This window comes from Zootoca vivipara, chromosome 10 (genome assembly GCF_963506605.1).
Source record: "Zootoca vivipara chromosome 10, rZooViv1.1, whole genome shotgun sequence".
NCBI classification, from domain to species: Eukaryota; Metazoa; Chordata; class Lepidosauria; order Squamata; family Lacertidae; genus Zootoca; species Zootoca vivipara.
This window is the reverse complement of record NC_083285.1, coordinates 66966400-66987420: the sequence shown is the minus strand read 5'-3', so window position 1 is coordinate 66987420 and position 21021 is coordinate 66966400. Positions and strand designations below refer to the sequence as shown.

Here is a 21021-nt window from a genome sequence, read left to right as displayed (position 1 = left end):
TAAGGAGAGTCCAGAGAGCCACATTGCAAGGACTGGAAGGCCACCCCTACCTGCCTCTGGTATATAAGGTAAGGATGAAAATTTGGCAGGCTTCGGGGTCATGGAGGTTGTTGTTTCTTTAGCAGACAGCAAGTGGAGCAATTAGTCTGCTTTAAGGCGTATTCTGGTTAGAGCAGCCCATTTCAACACCTGCCAGGTAAGAGCCTGCAGCAGCATCACTCACCTTTGCAGCATCTTCTCTCAGTGTCCCTGCACTGACCATTGTGTCTGCTAGGAAGGAGAGAGCGTTCCCTGTCTTGGCATTGCCCCCTTTGTAGAGCAGGTCTCGGACAGCCACCAGCACCTCCTCAATGGTGATGTAGTCTGTCAGATCGATACTTACTCTGGCAGCAGGAAGACAGTCCCCGGATGAAACAAAGGGAAACAGAGTTATTTCCAGACAGAGAAATCAAATATTGGGTATTTCAATTGTGGCTTTTAAAATTAATTAACAGAGTCCTTTAACTCTCTGCCTGTAGCTAAACGGATGATGTTGCGAAAACTCAGCAATGATGCCGTTTTGAGGAACCGCAAAAAGGCAAAAGGGCACTACCATTTAATTCATTGCTGTTTGTTTGTTTAATTTATATTCCGCCACCCTCACCCCCAAATCTGCAGATTTCAGGGCAGCTCACAACATAAAAATTCAATATAAAAGCACATAATACATAATGAAAACAAGAACAATCAACAACCAATAACACCCCCCTCCCATAAGCACATTGAAAAGGGGTTTCAGATGTTTAATCAGCCTGGTTGAAGAGGAATGTGTTTGCCTGGTGCCTAAAGGTGTATAATGAAGGCGCCAGGCAAAGCTCCCTGGGGAGAGCATTTCAGAGACCGGGAGCCACTGCAGAGAAGGCCTCGTTCTTGTGCTGCCACCCTCCAGACCTCTCATGGAGGGGGCACACAAAGAAGGGCCTCAGAAGATGATCACAGGGTCCGGGTAGGTTCATATGTGGAGGAGTGGTCCTTGAGGTATTGCGGTCCTGAGCTGTTGAAGGTTATACGGATCAAAATCAGTACTTTGAATTGGGCCAGAAACTAATTGGCAGCCAGTGAACTCAGCCCAGGATTGGTGTAGTATACTCAAACCGTCTTGCCCCGGTGAGCAACCCAGTCACCAAAATCTGCACCAACTGAAATTTGCCCTACGCACAACACGTTGCCGTAATCTAACCTAGAGGTTAACAGAGCATGGACAAAGGAAATTAGGCTATCCCTGTCCAGATAGGGGTGCAGCCAGGGCCGGTGCGTCCATTTAGGCGGACTAGGCGGTCGCCTAGGGCGCGCAAATGGAGGGGGCGCTGGCCAGCCTGCCCCGCAAAACCCCCGCGCCACCGCCGCCCTCCCACGGCGTGCGCGCTCCTCCCGCTTATGGAGGGGATGCTGTGAGCTCCTCAGCAGCTGCAGAGAGCGAGTGAGCGGTGGCGGCGGCAGCAGCAGCGCCTATAGCTGAAGCCTTCAGCCAAGGGCATGACGCATGCGTCATGACGCATGTGCCGGGGGGCGCCAGAAGGCGATTTTGCCTAGGGCGCAAAAAGCCCTAGAACCGGCCCCGGGTGCAGCTTTTCCACCAGCCGAAGCTGATGGAAGGCACTCTGTGCCACCGAGGCCAATTGAGCCACAGCAAAGGACCCAGAAGTACCCCCAGACGGCATTCCAGCTCCAGCCTACTTTATTGAGCCCCAAACATACTCAATTCCACATCGCCCTTGGGTTTGTGAATCATCACCTTTCCGCCCCAGAGAAGTTGGAATCTGAGCAACCACTGAGCAAATAGGAGCCCCCTTTTACATACTGAAGCAAGACCTCCTAAAATACAGATAGAGAATAAATCATAGGAGCAAGGGGACCCAGAAGCGGGAAAGTGATGCGCACCTTGGTTTGTCCCCGTAGAGCACCACACTTAGACGGACACCCGCCTTTCCCACCACCACGTTTTCAAACGTCCGTACGATGGTGTAAATGAAATCCTTGATCAGCTGGAAGTTGCTTTCCCCGATGCTCCACGATTCGTCCACGAGGAACAAAATGTCCGCAGTCTCCGCTGTGCTGCAGACTGCAGCAAGAGGAAAACAAAGCAGATGAGAGGTCATTGGTGCACAAAAACCCTCTGGATATCCATTTTGGGGGGTATATTTTTTAAAATTTGATTTTAGTATAAACATACAACAATAAACAATTCAAGATGCAAATATTGAGATTACTCTGAATCTCTTGACTTCACCTCATCCCTTCCGTGGGTCCTAACAGTATTATTATTTACAACTGTGTATCAATACTTATCCAGATTTTTAATCTTTCTAAACTATCCACACTTTACAAGTGTGGTTAAAATCCTGTGAATGTTTTAACCTGCTTACAGTGGTCTCGTAAATAAATTATTAAAATTTCCCATTCCTTATTAAAGTTCTTGTCTTCTTGATTTCCGAGCTCCCCTGTTAATTTTGCCATTTCGGCGTAGTCCATCAACTTGGTTTGCCATTCTTCTGTGGTTGGGGTAGTTTCTTCCTTCCATCTCTGGGCTAGTAGTCACATACGTAAACAATCTTTTCTGTTCCTTTGGTATCTCAGTACCTATAATTCCTAGTAGAACCTCTGGATATCCTGGCCACATCTGCACCAGGGGCGTCTTACCCATAGAGGCTAGTGGCGCAGGGCGCCAGGGCGCCAAGTTCTGGAGGGCGCCAGGGAAGAGGCGGAGGCTGGATGCGGCGCCTCTAGGCATCAGCTCGCTGCCCTTGCCCGCCTCGGCCATGCCGCGCCGAAGCAGCACCGCACCCAGAGCATCTGTCTGCCATGGCCACCGCGGCACAAAGCAGTCAGCTGAGCCAGGAGGTGCTGCGTCCAACCTCCACCTCTTCCCCACTGGACCCCACCTCCTCCAGCCCCACTGGCAGCACCGTCCTCCCCAAAAAACTCTGGGAAATTGGGGGGTGGGGGTGCTGGAGGGAGCTTTGCACCACAGCGCTGGATATGCTTAAGACAGCCCTGATCCGCACAATACATTTAAAGTGCCTTTGTGCCATTTTTACCATCATGGCTTCCCTCTTCTAAGAATCCTGCGCACTGTAGTTTGTCAAGGGTGTTGGAAGTTTATAGGAGGGTCAGAAACCCATGACAAGTGTAAGAGGGCTTTGAATGTAGGCTGCAGGTGTGACGTCAAGTGACCCTAGGTGTTGTGAGATAAGCAAATAAAGAAAATGTGAAAAGGAGGGGGTGTGGCCCTCCATCTGAAAAGGACCCCTTGCCCCTCAACTAAATGTGCGAGCCTATTAAAAAAGCTGGGTCAGTTTCCACAAGCCTTGACTCTTAAAAAAAAAAAAAACCCAAAAGAGTGAGATTGGAAAGGAGCAAAATTATATATTTTTTAAAAAAACAACAACACAGATTCCCCAGTGGAGCCGATTTCACCTGGAGTCTGTCCACAAAAGATCATTCACCCAGACAGCGAAATCCAATTAGAATAGATTAAGCGCTTTAAGAGCTGGAGAATGCTTTGTCATTGCTTTAAACGGCGTTTCCGTGATGTCAGCTGCTGCCTGCTGTAGCCGCAGGGCAAATGTGGCTCTATGAAATGGCAGGAAGGCGTGGATACCTCCCTGCCTGGTTGCCCTGTCTGTTGTCACCTGTCCCATACACCTTCTGCTCACACTGACGGTTAGGCACTTGAGGAGCTGCCCAGGGCCGTCTTAAGCCCATCCAGCGCGCTGGCGCTAGGTCCCTCCAGCGCCCCCCTCCAGAGCCTCTCCAAGGGCCCGGGAGTGCCAAGCGGACCGCAGCAGCAGCGGGAGGCCACCTCCAAGGACTCCACGCCGCGCCTCCTTCTCGTTTCCCTAGCACTGGGTTCCACTCAGTCAAGCTTCGCCACCAGCGCGCGCACTGCGGGACCAGCAAGAGCTGCTTGGGCGCTGTGCGCGCGCTGGTGGCGAAGCTCGACTGAGCGGAACCCAGCACTGGGGAAACAAGAAGGAGGCGCAGCGCGGAGTCCTCAGAGAAGGAGCGCAGTCTTGGCCAGATCGCCGGAACCCTGCGCTCACTTGGCGCCCTTCCAGCGCCCGGCGCTGTGGTTCTCCGCGCCACTAGCCTCTATGGCTAGGACGGGCCTGGAGCTGCCTTATACCGAGTCAGGAATTGGTCCATCTAACTCAGTATTGTCTACACTGACCGGCAGTGGTTCTCCAGGGATTCAGGCAGAGGTCACCCCCAGCCCGTCCTGGAGATGCTGGGAATTGAACCTGGGACCTTCTGCATGCAAAGCAGATGCTGCGTCCCCTGAGCTATGAGCCCTCTCCAAAGAGGAACATAGAAAGTTGCCTTATACTGACTCAGGCCATTGATCCATCTCACTCAGTGTTGTCTACACTGATTGGCAGCAGCTCTCTGAGATTTCAAGGGGAAGGTTCCCACTCCCCACCCTTAGCTCTACTTGGAGATCATAGAATCATAAGAGCTGTAGCGATGGAAGGGACCCCCAAGGGTCATCTAGTCCAACCCCCTGCAATGCAGGAATCACAACAACTGCCTGAAAAAGGAACCCTATGCTCATCCACATGGACCCCCAAACCCCTCCAACCCGTTCTCTATTTTGTTCTGCGCCACAAAGAATCGCATCGTGGGTTTTAAAGCCCCCCCGTAGACCGGCCCCTTCCTGCAACAAAAATGCCAACTTGAGACAGCTATATTAATCATGAGGGGGAATATGATTTTATTTGAGAATTTCCTCGCGCCTCTTAGATTACCCAGTTTCATAAATCAAAAGGTTGGCAAGGACACTTGCAGGCATTGATTTATGGCTCCCTTCCCGGCTCTGAATTAAACAGCATTATAGTCAAGTAGATTGGCTTAATTGACAGTTTGGAATTTAATATGTGTGTGAGTTCTGGAGTGGCCGCCAAAGCTTCCCTTTCCCTCTTTTGACAGGCGTCCCAAAATTCAAAGGCGTGCTCTGAAATAGGGGTGGTTACCCTTTTTGGGGAGGGTGGGGTCCGAGGGTCATCCTGTTGGGTGTCCAGCCTTCTGAATGCTTCAGGGCGCCAGTTGCTAGGAATCATAAGTAGGGAGTTGAGGAAGGTGTCTCTACCCACCCACCTAAAGCTCCGAAGGCCTAAATTACTCCATTCCACTTCAGGGGCGGAGGGGTGCCCCATGCATTTGCAAGAGGGGTGGAGGCAGCTGTCGATCCTTTGGCATCACCACCGGAAGCAGAACAGAATTAAAGGCGAGAGCCTGAGAGCCTCAGGTTATTTGGAATAGGTCCATGGTCTTTAGCTTGGTGGGCCTGATCCAAGGCAGGTCACAAATGATTCCTGCCTGCCTTGGAAGGGATTTGACAAGTGTTGGTGCTGACCTTTAAAGCCCTAAACGGCCTCAGCCCAGTATACCTGAAGGAGCGTCTCCACCCCCATCGTTCAGCCCGGACTCCGAGACCCAGCTCCGAGATGTAGAGGTTACAGGGAACCAGAGAGAGGGCCTTCTCTGTAGTGGCGCCTGCCCTGTGGAACGCCCTTCTATCAGATGTCAAGGAAATACTGTAAACAACTGTCTGACTTTTAGAAGACATCTGAAGGCAGCCCTGTTTAGGGAAGTTTTTAAGGTTTGGTGTATTATTGCTTTATTATTACTATTATTATTAACAGATGGGCAGGGTAGTAATTATTATTATTATTATTATTATTATTATTATTATTATTATTTGCCTGTTGTCTTTGTTCATGGAGTTTTCTTGGCAGGGATACTGGAGTGGCTTGCCAGTTCATTCTCCAGGTGGATCACCTTTAGTCAAAACTCTCCACTATGACCTGTCCATCTTGGGTGGCCCTGCATGGCATAGCTCATAGCTTCTCTGAGTTATTCAAGTCCCTTCGCCACGACAAGGCATTGATCTATGGTGCTGGAGGAGACTCTTGAGAGTCCCATGGACTGCAAGAAGATCAAACCTATCCATTCTGAAGGAAATCAGCCCTGAGTGCTCACTGGAAGGACAGATCCTGAAGCTGAGGCTCCAATACTTTGGCCACCTCATGAGAAGAGAAGAATCCTTGGAAAAGACCTTGATGTTGGGAAAGATGGAGGGCACAAGGAGAAGGGGACGACAGAGGACGAGATGGTTGGACAGTGTTCTCGAAGCTACGAACATGAGTCTGACCAAACTGCGGGAGGCAGTGCAAGACAGGAGTGCCTGGCGTACTATGGTCTATGGGGTCACAAAGAGTCGGACACGACTAAACGACTAAACAACATGATTATTATTATTAGATCCTTGAGTCCCTTCCAACTCCACAATTCCATGATTCTATTATTCCTCCTTCCCATTTCTAGACTACCGTCTCAGCAGGCGCACGACACGGTTTACAATGAAAATGATTGCCACAGAACCCCTGAAATAAATAAATCCAACCCATCAGTAAGGCTAATAATACAATCCAGTGCTGGAGATACTCAGAGTAGACCCCCTTAAATTAATGGGCACCACTGGCTTGGGTTCATGAGCTTCAATAGTTCTACTCTGTGTAGAACGTACTTGGATGCAACGCAATGTCCAGGGCAAAAGCTGATCTCCATTATCTCCAAGACTCGTGTTGCTGGGTCCGCATCCCCCAGACTTTTCCATACAGCGAGATTGGGGTGGGGGGAACCAAGCAAGTCTCCCCGAGGAAGGAATCGCATAGCAAATATAACCCCCCCCCCCCCCGAGAACACACCAGCACCTCACAGATAAGGATAGGCGATTCTGTCCGTTTTGCTTTGCCTGCCACACCTGAGGAGATCTGAGCATACCTTCTGGCGGAGTCGATGCTTTGTACTGGGCCACAATAGCTGCCAGTAGGAGGAGGAACTCGACACACGATGCTTTCATCTTCCTACCATAGAAGCCGCTCTTGGGACAGAGGCGTCATTGGAAAGACCGCAAAGTCTAGTTTCTGCAACAGAAAAAAAAAGAGGGTTCGTTACAACAGCACCTACTGGCTAGTGGTCTGTTTCCTGGCACAATTCAAAGTGCTTGTTTAGACCGATAAAGCCGTGAACGGCTCAGGACCCCTCAAGGATCACATCTTCCCATTGGAACCAACCTGGACCCTGCGCCCTGGGTGGTGTAGTGGTTAAGAGCTGTAGACTTGTAATCTGGTGAACTGGGTTCACTTCCCCGCTCCTCCACATGCAGCTGCTGGGTGATCTTGGGCTAGTAACACTTCTCTGAAGTCTCTCATCCTCACTCACCTCACAGAGTGTTTGTTGTGGGGGAGGAAGGGAAAGGAGATTCTTAGCCGCTTTGAGACTCCTCCAGGTAGTGATAAAGCGGGATATCAAATCCAAACTCCTCCTCCTCCCAGGGACTGAGCAAGGGGGGTCCGATGGGGGCAGGGCTCCCTGGGCTCCACTCTGTGGGGGAGCGCCCCTCTCCCCACCTCCACCGACAACGGCTGCTGCTTTCGCGGCGCGACCGCCATCACGGAGAGTCCCGCTACGCAGCGGAGCCGCCGGCAAGCATCCTCAACGCTGTACGGGGATGCAGCCGCTGCAGGGATGAAGCTGCTGCAGCCGCGAGTGGAAGATCCTGGGCGGCAGCATCCCCCGTATGGCGCTGAAGTTTGGCTCTGCTATGTAGTACGCATGTGTGGAGCCGCTGTGTAGCACACATGTGCAGAGCCGCTCCGTAGCATGCAGCAGCGCCCTCGGCAGCAGCGCTGCACACTAAGCCTGCCCGCTGTGCAGCAGCGCTCTCGGCAGCCGCGCTGCGCCTGCCCGCCACGCTGTAAAACGGGGCGCCAGGGGGCGCCGGAGGGATCCGTCGCACCACGGCGCCAGAGGTGCTTAAGACGGCCCTGGCAAGAGGTCCAGAGGGTGGAACAAGACTGGTGAGGGGGCATGTGTCAGGGACCGGTAGGACACTGCTGAGTGTGCACTGGGAGAAAGGGAGCTGGGGTCTAATTTGGGAGCGGGGACTAGTGGTTTGTGGGGAACTGTACCAGCCAGGAGGCAAGAGGCAGAGGGAGCTTCAGAGTTGGAGGGTGGAGAACAGGATGGGTCAGGAGAAGAGGAAGAAGCAGGTCAAGGAAGTGAAGGTCCAGGTGCTTCCCCACCCTCTCCTACACCACTGTCCCCCAGAACCAGGAGGGGATTGAAAAGGGAGGAGCAGAGGAAGTTTCCACACAGGCACAGTCTCTGGGCTGCATACATGCAGACCATCAGGGGAAGGTACAAAAACTGGTGGAGTAGGGTTACCAGACATATCTGTTTCCCGGGGACAGTCCCTGGACAAATTCCATCCCCGGAATGTCCCCGGATTTCATCTAATGTCCCTGGGAAACACAACAGCGGCAGTCTCAGCAGCCTGGAGCAGCTGGCTCTAGCTGGCTTCAGAAGCTGCTCGGAAGTCCCCATAGGATGGTGGTGCAGGGACTCTAAGATGCAGCTTCCAGGCTGCCTCTACCTTCCCTGACCCCAGCAACTAAGCTGTGAAGGGAGGCTTCATGCTGCCTATCGGAGCAGCCTCTCAACTCCTACTTGCGTGCAAGCAGGAGGGGGCAGGGATCTCTCAGTTAAGCAACGGGAAGCCTCCCTTCCCAGCTGAGGGATCCCCATCCCGATGCTCCGATGGGAAGGGAGGCATTGCGCTGCCTGAGAGATCCCCGCCCCCTCCTGCTTGCATGCAAGTAAAAGTTGGGGTGGGGCTGCTCCGATGGGAAGGGAGGCATCGCGCTGCCCAACCCTCGCCAGCACCACTGCTCTCGGCCCTCCTCCTCCGCCTTCCATGCCTGACCCACCACGCACCGCTTCCCCACCACCACTGAAGAACCAACAACTCAGGGGCTGCCCAGGCTCATGGAGAACGGAGATAGAAGCCTCGGAGGAAGGGGAAACATGGCAATTGAGGTCAAGGCGGTGGCCACCCCTCTGCCACCGCCATCGCTGTAGCATCAATGTCCCAAATGTGTAGTGTTTATTTATTTAATTAAAGTGTCCCTGGATTCATTGAAAAAAATCTAGTAACCTTATGGTGGAGGGGACATGCCCCCTGCTCCATATAGCACAGACCTGGGTATAGCTGCCCAGTCATTAGATTGGTGTGCCTAGATCTCGAGAGTTGTTATCTCTGGCAGTAAAGAGCTGGCCATGTGCCGTGGGCATTCCTTTGGCTGGGAAGTGCCCTTGGCAGCATGGCCCAGGGCAAGTCCCAAGCGAGTGCTGGATAGAGAAGACTTGGAGGATCACATTTAGTTCCGGTTCTCCACACCAACTTGCAATTGCTGTGCCTCTTAATCACCAGTAGAGGTCAGCGGTGCAATGCAGTGGCCCTTACCTGACCTCCCAACAGGGGCATTGCTGTAGCTTACTGGAAAGGGGAGGGTTGATTGGTGGTGAGGTTGGTGCGGTGCAAACACACCGGTGGAACCAATCTGGTGCTCCTGCTGGTGTGCTTGCACCATGCGGACCTCACCCCCTCCTGGTAAGCTGCAGTGATGCTAAGTGCCACAGCATCACCAGCCTCTACTGGTGGGAATCGAATCATATCCATACTGATTGGATCTTCTTATGTCTCCTGCATTGTTTATTCCTTCGAACTCATTTTATAAAACCACCAGCTTTTTCTTCTTTCTGAACTCATAATACACACACACACACACACACACACACTCAGGTGACCACTTCATGCATCTGACAAAGCGAACTCTGCCCCACAAAAGTTTATGCCGTAATAAATCTTTAAGGTGCCAAAGGACCCTTTATTGTTTCAGCTTCCATCGCGGCAAAAGGGAAGGGCATTTTAAGAGTTGCAAGAAAGAAAGAAAAAAGTAAAATCCATTCGGGAATGGGAACCATTCCAACAAACAGAAGGGCTTCAGATGGCATCTGAGCAATGCCCTTGATCTTTTATTGCTCCTTGCAAAGGGTTATTGGGGGCAGCTTTCCCTCTGTTTTTATAGGGCTCTGCAAAAGTCACCCTGACACCCTATATAATGTTATGTTGGCTCGAGTACGATATTCTCCCAAGTGAAGTCAGCTGCGAGAGAACAGAACCAGATCTTTAGCATTTGAGAAACACTCGTTGAAAACTCATTAAAAACATTTCTTTAAAAAAACAAATCATAGAAACATAGAATCATAGAGTTGGAAGAGACCACAAGGGCCATCCAGTCCAACCCCCTGCCAAGCAGGAAACACCATCAAAGCATTCTTGACATATGCCTGTCAAGCCTCTGCTTAAAAAGGTAAAGGTAAAGGGACCCTTGACCATTCGGTCCAGTCGTGACCGACTCTGGGGTTGCGCGCTCATCTTGCATTATTGGCCGAGGGAGCCAGTGTATAGCTTCCAGGTCATGTGGCCAGCATGACAAAGCCGCTTCTGGCGAACCAGGGCAGCACACGGAAACGCCGTTTACCTTCCCGCTGTAGCGGTTCCTATTTATCTACTTGCATTTTGACGTGCTTTCGAACTGCTAGGTTGCCAGGAGCTGGGACCGAGGAACGGGAGCTCACCCCGTCGCAGGGATTCAAACCGCCGGCCTTCTGATCAGCAAGCCCTAGGCTCAGTGGTTTAACCGCCGCGCCACCTGGAAGACCTCCAAAGAAGGAGACTCCATCACACTCCTTGGTAGCAAATTCCACTGCCGAACAGCTCTTACTGTCAGGAAGTTCTTCCTAATGTTTAGGTGGAATCTTCTTTCTTGAAGTTTGAATCCATTGCTCTGTGTCCGCTTCTCTGGAGCAGCAGAAAACAACCTTTCACCCTCTTCTATATGACAGCCTTTCATATATTTGAACATGGCTATCATATCACCCCTTAACCTTCTCTTCTCCAGGCTAAACATACCCAGCTCCCTAAGCCGCTCCTCATAAGGCATCGTGAATGAACACCAAATCTCTCTTTCAGCCAAAAGGAGGATAGCAGCAATGCGGCATTAATCCAGCGATGGTGCAAATATTCTCAAGTTTTGAGAAGAGTTTAGCTTGTTCATAGAACTGGACTTGGTAGAGATGGGCAAATTTATCCATTTCAGCTTCTCCCAATTTCAAGGTCTTAAGTGCAAGCTTAAGATTTTTTAATCCTCGTGAAAATTCATCTGCATCTTAGTGGAAACTTCTCTGGAAGTATGTTAATATTACCGATTAAGTGCATACTTGCAAAGCAGTTCCCCCTGGTGCCTTCCAGATGTTTTGGACTACAACTCCCCTCAGCCCCAGCCAGTACCAGGTAGGCGAAAGCTGGCGCCTGGAATCCAGAGACAAAAGTCTAGAATTACGCACAGGCTGCGACAGGCTGCCATCTTGTTTGCAAACCAGGTGCACACTTTCGTCAGCGGGAACACCTGTGGAGCATTTGCCTGGGGAGAAAATCGAGGGGGTGTGGCAGCCGCAAAATCCGCCAGAATATTCTCTCCCAGCTTTTGAGCAGACCAAGCCTGAATCCCAGGCCCGGCAAATCCCGTGCAAGGGTTTTGTTTTGTTTCTTTTTTACACTGGAGAGTGAAAGCTAATAACTAAGTCGGATAGAATCGCTTGAATCGTGGCTCCGGGGTCGATTGTAAAAATGACATTTCCACTCACTCAAGCTGACAGCCGCATTTGCTGAGAGGATGTGATCATGCACAGATTTGCCCCGAGCTGGTTTCTGGGCTGCCTGCTCGGATCCTGCGCTGGAATGAGCAGCAGCGGGAGGGGAACAAGAGTTCTAATAATACCCTGTGTTCGGGGAAGACCTCTCTCCCTGCCATCCTAAAGGACATAAGAAGCAGCTAGTTTCAGACAGTTTGACAGTGGAACGGACTTCCATGGAACATGGGGGACTCTCCTTTCATTGGCTGGCCATCTGTCAGGAATTATTTGATTGCAATTCCTGCACTGCAGGGGGTTGGACTAGATGACTCTTGGGGGTCCCTTCCAATTCTACAATTCTATTATTCTGTGCCACAGTGGCAGGGTGTGTTTGTGTGTGTGTGTGATCTGCAGCCACTTGCCAAGAGCACCAGTGCGAGAGCTTTCATTCCACATTTTATTCACCTCCTGAAACCCCTTCCTCAACTTAATGATGAAGTGACAAGGGGGCATTTCTGCTCAGTCGTCCCCCCCCCCCCGGCCACCGGCACACACACCTGAAACTCGTATTGGCCAAAGCAGAGATTGGTTTTCTTTACCTACCCATTTCTTTGCACACCCATACAACGCTGCCAGCTGTGATCATAGCGTCGCGCGTCCCCCCCCATTCATTTTCAAATTTGTTTCCAATCTAACAAATCCGGGAGGCCTCTATTCAATCAGCGACCCACTTCACACATTAGCAAACAGCTCTCAAGGATGCCATCTCCCAGATGTTCCCACTCAAGGCCTTCTCTCCCAGTGCCAGCCGTGTCGATACAGAGCAAAATATGGGCTTCTGCAGAAAGCCGCGTCGGCCATTCATAAATTTGTCCCCTTTCGCTGATTGCCAGGCACAGGATTAAGGCTGGGCTCTGTTGAATGTGCCTTGAATGAGAGTGTTTTCAGCTTTGGAAAGACCGATCTCACCTTTTCTTAATATGCCGTTCAAATGCACAAAGAGCCCTTTCTGCTGTTTTATCTGGAGAAGAATGACTTTTGGCACCCATCCAGGCTAAACAGCTGGAACAAGCCAGGGCAGAATCTTGGAAAGACATCTTTGGAAAGCGAGGCTGGAGGAAATTAGCAACGCAGCTCTCAAACAGACAGGGCAAGATTCCAGATTTCGGGGAGGGGGTGTCCACACACCCTTCTCCCCTATCCTGGGAGATATGCCCCAGTTGGCACCACAGAACAGCTTTTAAAGAGGCCCTGTCCTTGGCACACTGGTAAATGCACTGTTTGACGTTGCTGGGGATGTTGGGCTGGCTGTACGGATGCGAGAAGGCATTTTCTGTTCTGCCCTGTACTCAATGCATGCAGCACAGTTTCCGTTCTGCTGCAGTTCGTCCTCCACCATAGAATCATTCTAGAGTCATCTGGTTCAACCCCCTCAGTGCCGGATTTACGTATAAGCTAAATAAGCTATAGCTTAGGGCCCCACTCTCTTGGGGGCCCCAAAAAAAATTAAAGGGAAAAAACAACTGGATGTAAATTTCCAAAATATAAGATAAAAAAACAAATAAAATAAAGCCTACATACAGCAACAGTGTTTTGTGTTGTGTAGGCTCCTATGATGTTAGTCGTGGGCCCCACCTTCTAACCTGCTCCCTAAAATGTCACTGGTTTGCTCCTTTCTATATACAGTGGTACCTCGCAAGACGAATGCCTTGTGCAATGAAAAACTCGAAAGCGTCTTGCAATGTTTTCGGTGCTTCGCAAGACGAAGTTTTCTATGGCCGAGCTTCGCAAGGCAAAGGTTTTCGGTGGTTTTTTGTTTGTTTGTTTGCCACGGCAAACCGCGCTTCACAAGACGAAAAATCTCGCTAGACAAAGCGACTCGCAGAACGGATTACCACTATACAGTAGTGCCTACATTCTGCATGGACTGGTTGGATGGCAACATGTAGGTCCATAAATTACCCGATAGCATATATTCAACACAAAAAAACAGTGAGTTTGTTGTTGACAAAGGACAGCTGGACATATAAAGGGCCCCATTACCTTCAGTAGCTTAGGGCCACATCTAACCTAAATACGGCCCTGAATCCCCTGCAAAGCAACATCTCCCAAACTACCTTGTCCGCTGCAGAGAAATGAGATTCCTTATGTAATTTTTGAATTCACATAATTAGTTACATAAAGGGGTGTATGGGGTGTTAGAGGAGGGGTAGAAGGAAAACTCTGCTCCTAAATCTCCTCTGCCTTGTGGAATATGTATATTTGGGAGAAGAAAAGAGTAAACACTACACAAATCCAGAATTGAGTCCCTAAGAAGGTTGGATGGCACCTTGTACGCCTCTTTCCGGCAGGATTGTGTCCCGGGGAGGTCACTTCGGGGCTGCCAATGCCCTGGAGGCATACTCTGTTGTGTCTCAAGACAAATAGATGCCAACAAGTGATGTCAATTACGTTGTCCTTATATTATTCACGGTCATTTCAATGCAAAAGAAACACTATGAAAGGCAGGGCTATGCGATGGCATCAATTCTTGAAAGCAACTGGTCGTATTTACTGGATTAATTTCTGTTCTGGACACGAGACAAATAAGCAGGGAAAGTATTTCCACTCCTTTGTCTGTTTTCATTCTCCAACATCCCCTACGCACGAGAAAGCACCCACTCTGCATTTCTTCATAACATCAAGGAGGAGAATCAAGCTCTATAGGCCTACCTATAGGCCTACCTGAATGCCCCCCAGATGTTTTGGACTCTATAGGCCTACCTATAGGCCTACCTGAATGCCCCCCAGATGTTTTGGACTACAACTCCCATCAGCCCTTGCCAGCACCACTTGCTGGAGACCATGGAGTGAGGAGAGAGGGCTCTTGTGTTCGAATCCTGCTTGCGGGTTTCCCATTTGTGGCATCTGGTTGGCCACTGTGAGAACAGGATGCTGGACCAGATGGGCCACTGGCCTCATCCAGCAGGCTCTTCTTATGTTCCTTGATAGCCTTATCCTCCATGAATTTCCCTCACCCTCTTTGAAAGCCATCTAGGTTGATGAACATCCCTGCCTCCTGTGGGAGGGAGTTCCACAGTTTAACTAAGCGAAGTTGTATTTTCTTGTTACAGGTAGGTAGCCGTGTTGGTCTGAGTCGAAGCAAAATAAAAAAATTCCTTCAGTAGCACCTTAAAGACCAACTAAGTTTATATTTTGGTATGAGCTTTCGTGTGCATGCAAGTGGTGTATCTGAAGAAGTGTGCATGCACACGAAAGCTCATACCAAAATATAAACTTAGTTGGTCTTTAAGGTGCTACTGAAGGAATTTTTTTATTTTGTATTTTCTTGTTACCTTCCCCAACATTTAGCTTCATGGGATGTCTGTGTGAGTTCTAGTGTTGTGTGCAGAGCCGTCTTTCCCATTGGTCTTCGTGGTTCGTTGCGCCAGGGCGCCAGCCTCTCAGGGGCGCCCTAGCGAGTGGGCGAGCTTCGCGGCTTTGCCAGCAGCCTCCCCTTTCCCTGCATGCCTGCCAGCTGTGCCCCACCAACTATATGGCTGGCGGGCATGCAGCTTCCTTCCCAAGCCTCCGTAGGAGGAGAGCGATCCCCACAGAGGCTTAGGATGGAAGTTGCGTGAAGACAGCCTCCTCCTGCAGAAGGCGCTAGAAGACAGCCTCCTCCTGCAGAAGGTGGGAGAGCATGTCCGCCAGCACATTTTCCTGTTTGATCGTCGCCACCACACTGGGGATCGGGGCGGTGGGGGAGGAAGAATACATTTTCTACCGTGCCCTCCCTTGTTTTGGAGTCGCTGGGGGGGGGGGCACCGGAGGGATCTTCGCACCACGGTGCCGGATATGCTTAAGACGGCCCTGGTTATATGAGAGGCAATGAAATTTAGGCCCAGCAGCAGAACACTCCCAATTTGCAGCAGGTGGAATTGGGCGATACCCATACAAGGTGTGTGAGGTTTGGGGAGACGAGTCTACATTCTTGGCCCAACCCTGACTTTATTTGTATAGTAATGACCCAGACGCCTGCGAGCGGCAAAATCATGGAAGGTTATCCAGAAGGCTCTTCCTCTCATCCCACCCAGATCTTGAATTGGGCAAATATCCAACATTCCTCTGTGCACAGGGATATATACATGCAAGTTTCAGCAAAGCAATTTCAATTTCATGCCCTGTGAAAATCCACTTTCTTTCCCAAATTACAGTTTTACAATCACATATCCCAAACATGAGGGACCCAGGTGGTGCTGTGGTTAAACCACTGAGCCTAGGGCTTGCTGATCAGAAGGTCAGCGGTTCGAATCCCTGTGACGGGGTGAGCTCCCATTGCTTGGACCCAGCTCCTGCCAACCTAGCAGTTCGAAAGCACGTCAAAAATGCAAGTAGATAAATAGGAACCGCTACAGCGGGAAGGTAAACGGCAGTTCCATGTGCTGCTCTGGTTTGCCAGAAGCGGCTTTGTCATGCTGGCCACATCACCTGGAAGCTATACACCGGCTCCCTCGGCCAATAATGCGAGATGAGCGCGCAACCCCAGAGTCGGTCACGACTGGACCTAATGGTCAGCGGTCCCTTTACCTTTATCCAAAACATACAACATCAACACAAGGTTCCCAAAAATCTCCTGGACTTCCCTCCTCCCCTTTGTGGGTCCTATTGTTAGCCATTTCCTCCTGCATCTTTTATAATAATCCAAATCTCCATCATATCCAAAATTCTCCATTAAACTACAAGTGTTATTCCAATCCTGCTAACAATTTTAACTGTCTTACAATGGTTTTTAAGGTAAATGATAAATTCCCCCCATTCTTTATTAACATGTTGGTATTCCCGATTTCTGGGATTCTTGAAACTGATTGATGGCTGGTGTAGCTGACGTGACACTTTCCAGATGTTTCGGCCGGCCATTCCCATCATTTCCAGGCCCAGCATGGTCAATGGTCTCGGATCATGGGAACTGTGGTTTGCAACTTCTTAAAGGCACGCTGCATTGGCTGCCCCTGATTGGATAGGAATGGAAAAAAATACCCCAGGCAGAAATTCTAATTTGGGGACTTGATTCATCGTATCATAGAACTGTAGAGCTGGAAGGGAGATCAAGTGCTATCTAGTCCAACCTGTTGCAATGCAGGAATCACAGCTAAATACAGGATTCATAGACTCATATAATATATACATGCTCTACCGACTGGACTATCACAGATCTCAGATTTAAAGCTATATACAGGAACAAAGAAAAAAAACCATCCAGAATTCATCGCAAGGAAGGGGTTAAATTTTAGCTTATCATCCCCCCCCATCCATCTGTACTTGAGACTACCCTCTACGTAAGACTACCATAGTTTCCTGTGTATAAGACTATGTTTCTTTCTTAAGAAATTATGTTTAAAATTGGGGGGGGGGCGTCTTATACACGGGGAGTGCATTTGGGGGACGTGTGATTGGCTGCTGCCACGAGCCGGAGATTGTCAGTGGCTATTTGGTGTGTTGTTGGTCGCTGCGGCAATTGGTTGGTAGGCGACACATGCGAGTTCAGACGGGTGACCGATTTTCGGCACTACCCCCTTAAAAAGCTTTAAAATTCTGGGCAATCTCCCCCCCTTTTTCTTAATTTGGAGTCCCCAAATTATACACAGGGGTGTGTTATACACAGAAAAATATGGTATATAGTCTCCATTTACATACAAAATGCACAGCATCGCAGTTGGAGGATGGATGGCTGCTAACAGATTGAGGTTGAATCCTGACAAGACAGAAGTACTGTTTTGGGGGAACAGGAGGCGGGCAGGTGTGGAGGACTCCCTGGTCCTGAGTGGGGTAACTGTGCCCCTGAAGGACCAGGTGCGCAGCCTGGGAGTCATTTTGGACTCGCAGCTGTCCATGGAGGCACAGGTTAATTCTGTGTTCAGGGCAGCTGTCTATCAGCTCCATCTGGTACGCAGGCTGAGACCCTACCTGCCCAAGGACTGTCTTGCCAGAGTGGTGCATGCTCTGGTTATCTCTCACTTGGACTACTGCAATGCGCTCTACGTGGGTCTACCTTTGAAGGTGACTCGGAAACTACAACTAATCTAGAATGGGGCAGCAAGACTGGTGAGTCTTGAAAGATCTACATTGGCTCCCAGTAAGTTTCCGAGCACAGTTCAAAGTGTTGGTGCTGACCTTTAAAGCCCTAAATGGCCTCGGTCCTGTATACCCAAAGGAGCGTCTCCACCCCCATCATTCTACCCAGACACTGAGGTCCAGCGCCAAGGGCCTTCTGGCGGTTCCCTTGCTGTGAGAAGCCAAGTTACAGGGAACCAGGCAGAGGGCCTTCTCAGTAGTGGCACCCGCCCTGTGGAATACCCTCCCATCAGATGTCAGAAGCTCAACATCAGAAGAGAACAACAACTACCAGACTTTTAGAAGACATCTGAAGGCAGCCCTGTTTAGGGAAGCTTTTAATGTTTGATGAACTACTGTGTTTTAATATTTTGTTGGAAGCCGCCCAGAGTGGCTGGGGAAAACCAAACCATATAAATGTTATTGTTGCCACCAACTGGCACCAATCAGGATGCTTTGCATAGGATAGCACAAACAGCCAACAACAAAATCCCGCCAAAGTCTTGCACTTTCAGAGGGAAACCCTGTAGGTAATGCTTAACAAGCGAGCAAACCCCTTTCAGTACAGTAGGACGTACTTCTGAGGAGAAATGCAGAAGGCTGCAGAAGATAGCAAATGGCAAATGTCCCATTGGTGACAATGTAGACTTGTTTCCCCTGTGTAGAATTACAGTGTTAAAGCCGCACAGATTTCAACAGGAGATTTAACCCTGTGCATAACTCCCTAATGGGGCTAATAAGAAATTGCCTTTAGTCCTGGGATTGAGGAATCTGTAGGTTTTTGTTCCTCTGAGTTTCTCATTTGTCCTATCAGTCCTCCACTTTTCCACACCAGTTTGCATTTTTTTTTATAAAAAAAAACAACCAACAACTCATCATGGAAATTCACCAGCATTTTGTTGTGAATTTATCCCAATACAGTGGTACCTCGGTTTATGAACACAATTGGTTCCGGAAGTCTGTTCATAAACTGAAGCGTTCATAAACTGAAGCGAACTTTCCCATTGAAAGTAATGGAAAGTGGATTAATCCGTCCCAGACGGGTCTGAGGAGTACTCAACCTGAAGCGTACTTAACCCGAAGCATGGGTGTAATTGGTTCTGGAAGTCTGTTCATAAACTGAAGCGTTCATAAACTGAAGCGAACTTTCCCTTTGAAAGTAATGGAAAGTGAATTAATACGTTCCAGATGGGTCCGCGGCGTTCATAAACCGAAAATTCATAAACCGAGGTGTTCGTAAACCGAAAATTCATAAACCGAGGTGTTCGTAAACCGAGGTTCCACTGTATTCACATTTCTGTACACAGAATTTTGGCGTAATATGCACATTTTTGCAAAGCGCTTTCCCCCCAATAAGATGCATTTTCACTACCTTATTTTCACTATTATTATTCTATGCATTATTTACCCTGTTACATGCATTTTTGTAAACCTTACTTAGCTGGAGAACTGCGCTGCAAAATCTGGAGAAACGCGAATGTCAAAACATGGCGCGATTTGGCTTGCGTAGTGTTTAAGAAAGTGTGAATTAAGTAGGCTTTCCTTTGAAAGCAAGCTGAACTAATTTTCTACCCCACCCCCCACCCCCAATTCCTACTTCTAAAATGTGGTGATTTGCTTCGCTGGGAGTGACTCGAGAAAGAAACCGCCCAACTTGAGCACCGCTAAAGGCGATATTAGCACCACTTACCTGCTCTGAGCTTGAGGCTGCATCCTTGTACCGATAAAACACTATTAGCAACAAAATCTTGTCCAGCGACCTCGTATGTCCCAGAGGCCAAGGGCTCGATCCTATCTCCAACTGGGCCTTTTAAAAAACAATAATAAAACACCATCCAAGCTGCAGGCAGGCCAGGCTGTTCCTGGAAGAATCGCCAAGCAGCTGTAGTTCCCGTGTCAGCAATAAGAGCAGTGTGCAGGTCGGAGCAAAAAAAAGACCCCCAAACTCTGAGCAGAGAGTTGGGGGAAAGTTGTGAGGGAGGAGGAGGAGGGGCTGCCGTGGGGTTTGTTCTTTGATTCCTGGGACGCAGGCTGTCAGGCAGGCGCTCCCCCCCCAGTGGTCCCATTTCTCCTTGTGATGCTTGCAATAAGGAATGCGAGAGGGAAGAGGGGGACAAGCCCCCCCTATATACCTCATGGGCAAAACACATCCATAACCGTCTGCATTGTGGAATTCCTCAGCAAGAACAGGCCCCCCGAACGGAGCAGCCATCAAACACCTGAGGGACAGGGAGGGAGGGAGGGTGAATCGCGGAGCTGGAAGGAATGCCAGAGGTCATCTAGTCCAACCCCCTGCAATGCAGCTAAAGAATCCCCGACAGACCCTCCTATGAAGGAGGGTCCGTCACTGTTCCACTGCCGAACGGCTCCTGCGGTCAGAAAATTCTTCCCGATGTTTAGTCGGAATCTCCTTTCTTGGAACTTGAATCCAAGAAAACAAGCTTGCCCCATCTTCCACGGGGTAACCCTTCAGATATTTGAAGGTGGCTATCATATATTCTGTCTCCTCTTTCCCTGGCTAAACTCACCCAGCTCCTTCAACTGTCCCTCATAAGGCTTGGTTTCCAGACCCTTGATCATCTTGGTTGCCCTCCTCTGCACATCATAGACTCATAGAATTGTAGAGTTGGAAGGGAGCCCGTGGGTCAGCCCCTGCAATGCAGGAATCTCAGCTAAAGCATCCATGACAGATGGCCATCCAACCTCTGCTTAAGAAACCTCCGAGGAAGGAGAACCCACAACCTCCTGAGGGAGACCATAGAATCATAGAATCGTAGAGTTGTAAGAGACCACAAGGGCCATCCAGTCCAACCCCCTGCCGAGCAGGAAACAGCATCAAAGCATTCTTGACATATGCCTGTCAAGCCTCTGCTTAAAGACCTCCAAAGAAGGAGACTCCACCACACTCCTTGGTAGCAAAATCCACTGCCGAACAGCTCTTACTGTCAGAAAGTTCTTCCTAATGTTTAGGTGGAATCTTCTTTCTTGTAGTTTGAATCCATTGCTCCGTGTCCGCTTCTCTGGAGCAGCAGAAAACAACCTTTCTTCCTCCTCTATATGACATCCTTTTATATATTTTAACCGTTCCACATGTTCCAGCTTGCCAATATCCTTCTTAGATTGTGGTGCCCAGAACTGGACACAGAACTCCAGGTGTGGTCTGACAAAGGCAGAATAGAGCGGTACCCTGACTTCCCTTGATCTGGATGCTATACTTCTGTTGATGAGTGGCAATGGAAAGGGTAGAGGATTCCATCTGGGACTCACAAGTTTCCCGAGAGGAGCCCTGGAAGCTCCTCTATACCAAATCAGACCACTTGGCCCATCTAGCTCAATATTGTCTACACT

The 21021-nt window shown here is 49.7% G+C and overlaps 1 protein-coding gene across 1 annotated transcript in view; it reads right to left on the bottom strand.

The window, feature by feature from the left end:
- Positions 1–20099, bottom strand: part of LOC118091532 (collagen alpha-1(VII) chain-like) — a 179852-nt gene extending 159753 nt beyond the window's left edge. Inside the window, exons 1-4 of the mRNA XM_060279757.1 lie at positions 19364–20099; positions 6823–6965; positions 1921–2101; positions 224–383 (exon numbers count right to left, since the gene is read on the bottom strand). Coding sequence (XP_060135740.1) covers positions 224–383; positions 1921–2101; positions 6823–6901 — 420 coding nt within the window. The 5' untranslated portion in view covers positions 6902–6965; positions 19364–20099. The remainder of the gene's footprint in view (positions 1–223; positions 384–1920; positions 2102–6822; positions 6966–19363) is intronic.
- Positions 20100–21021: the final 922 nt, after the last annotated feature.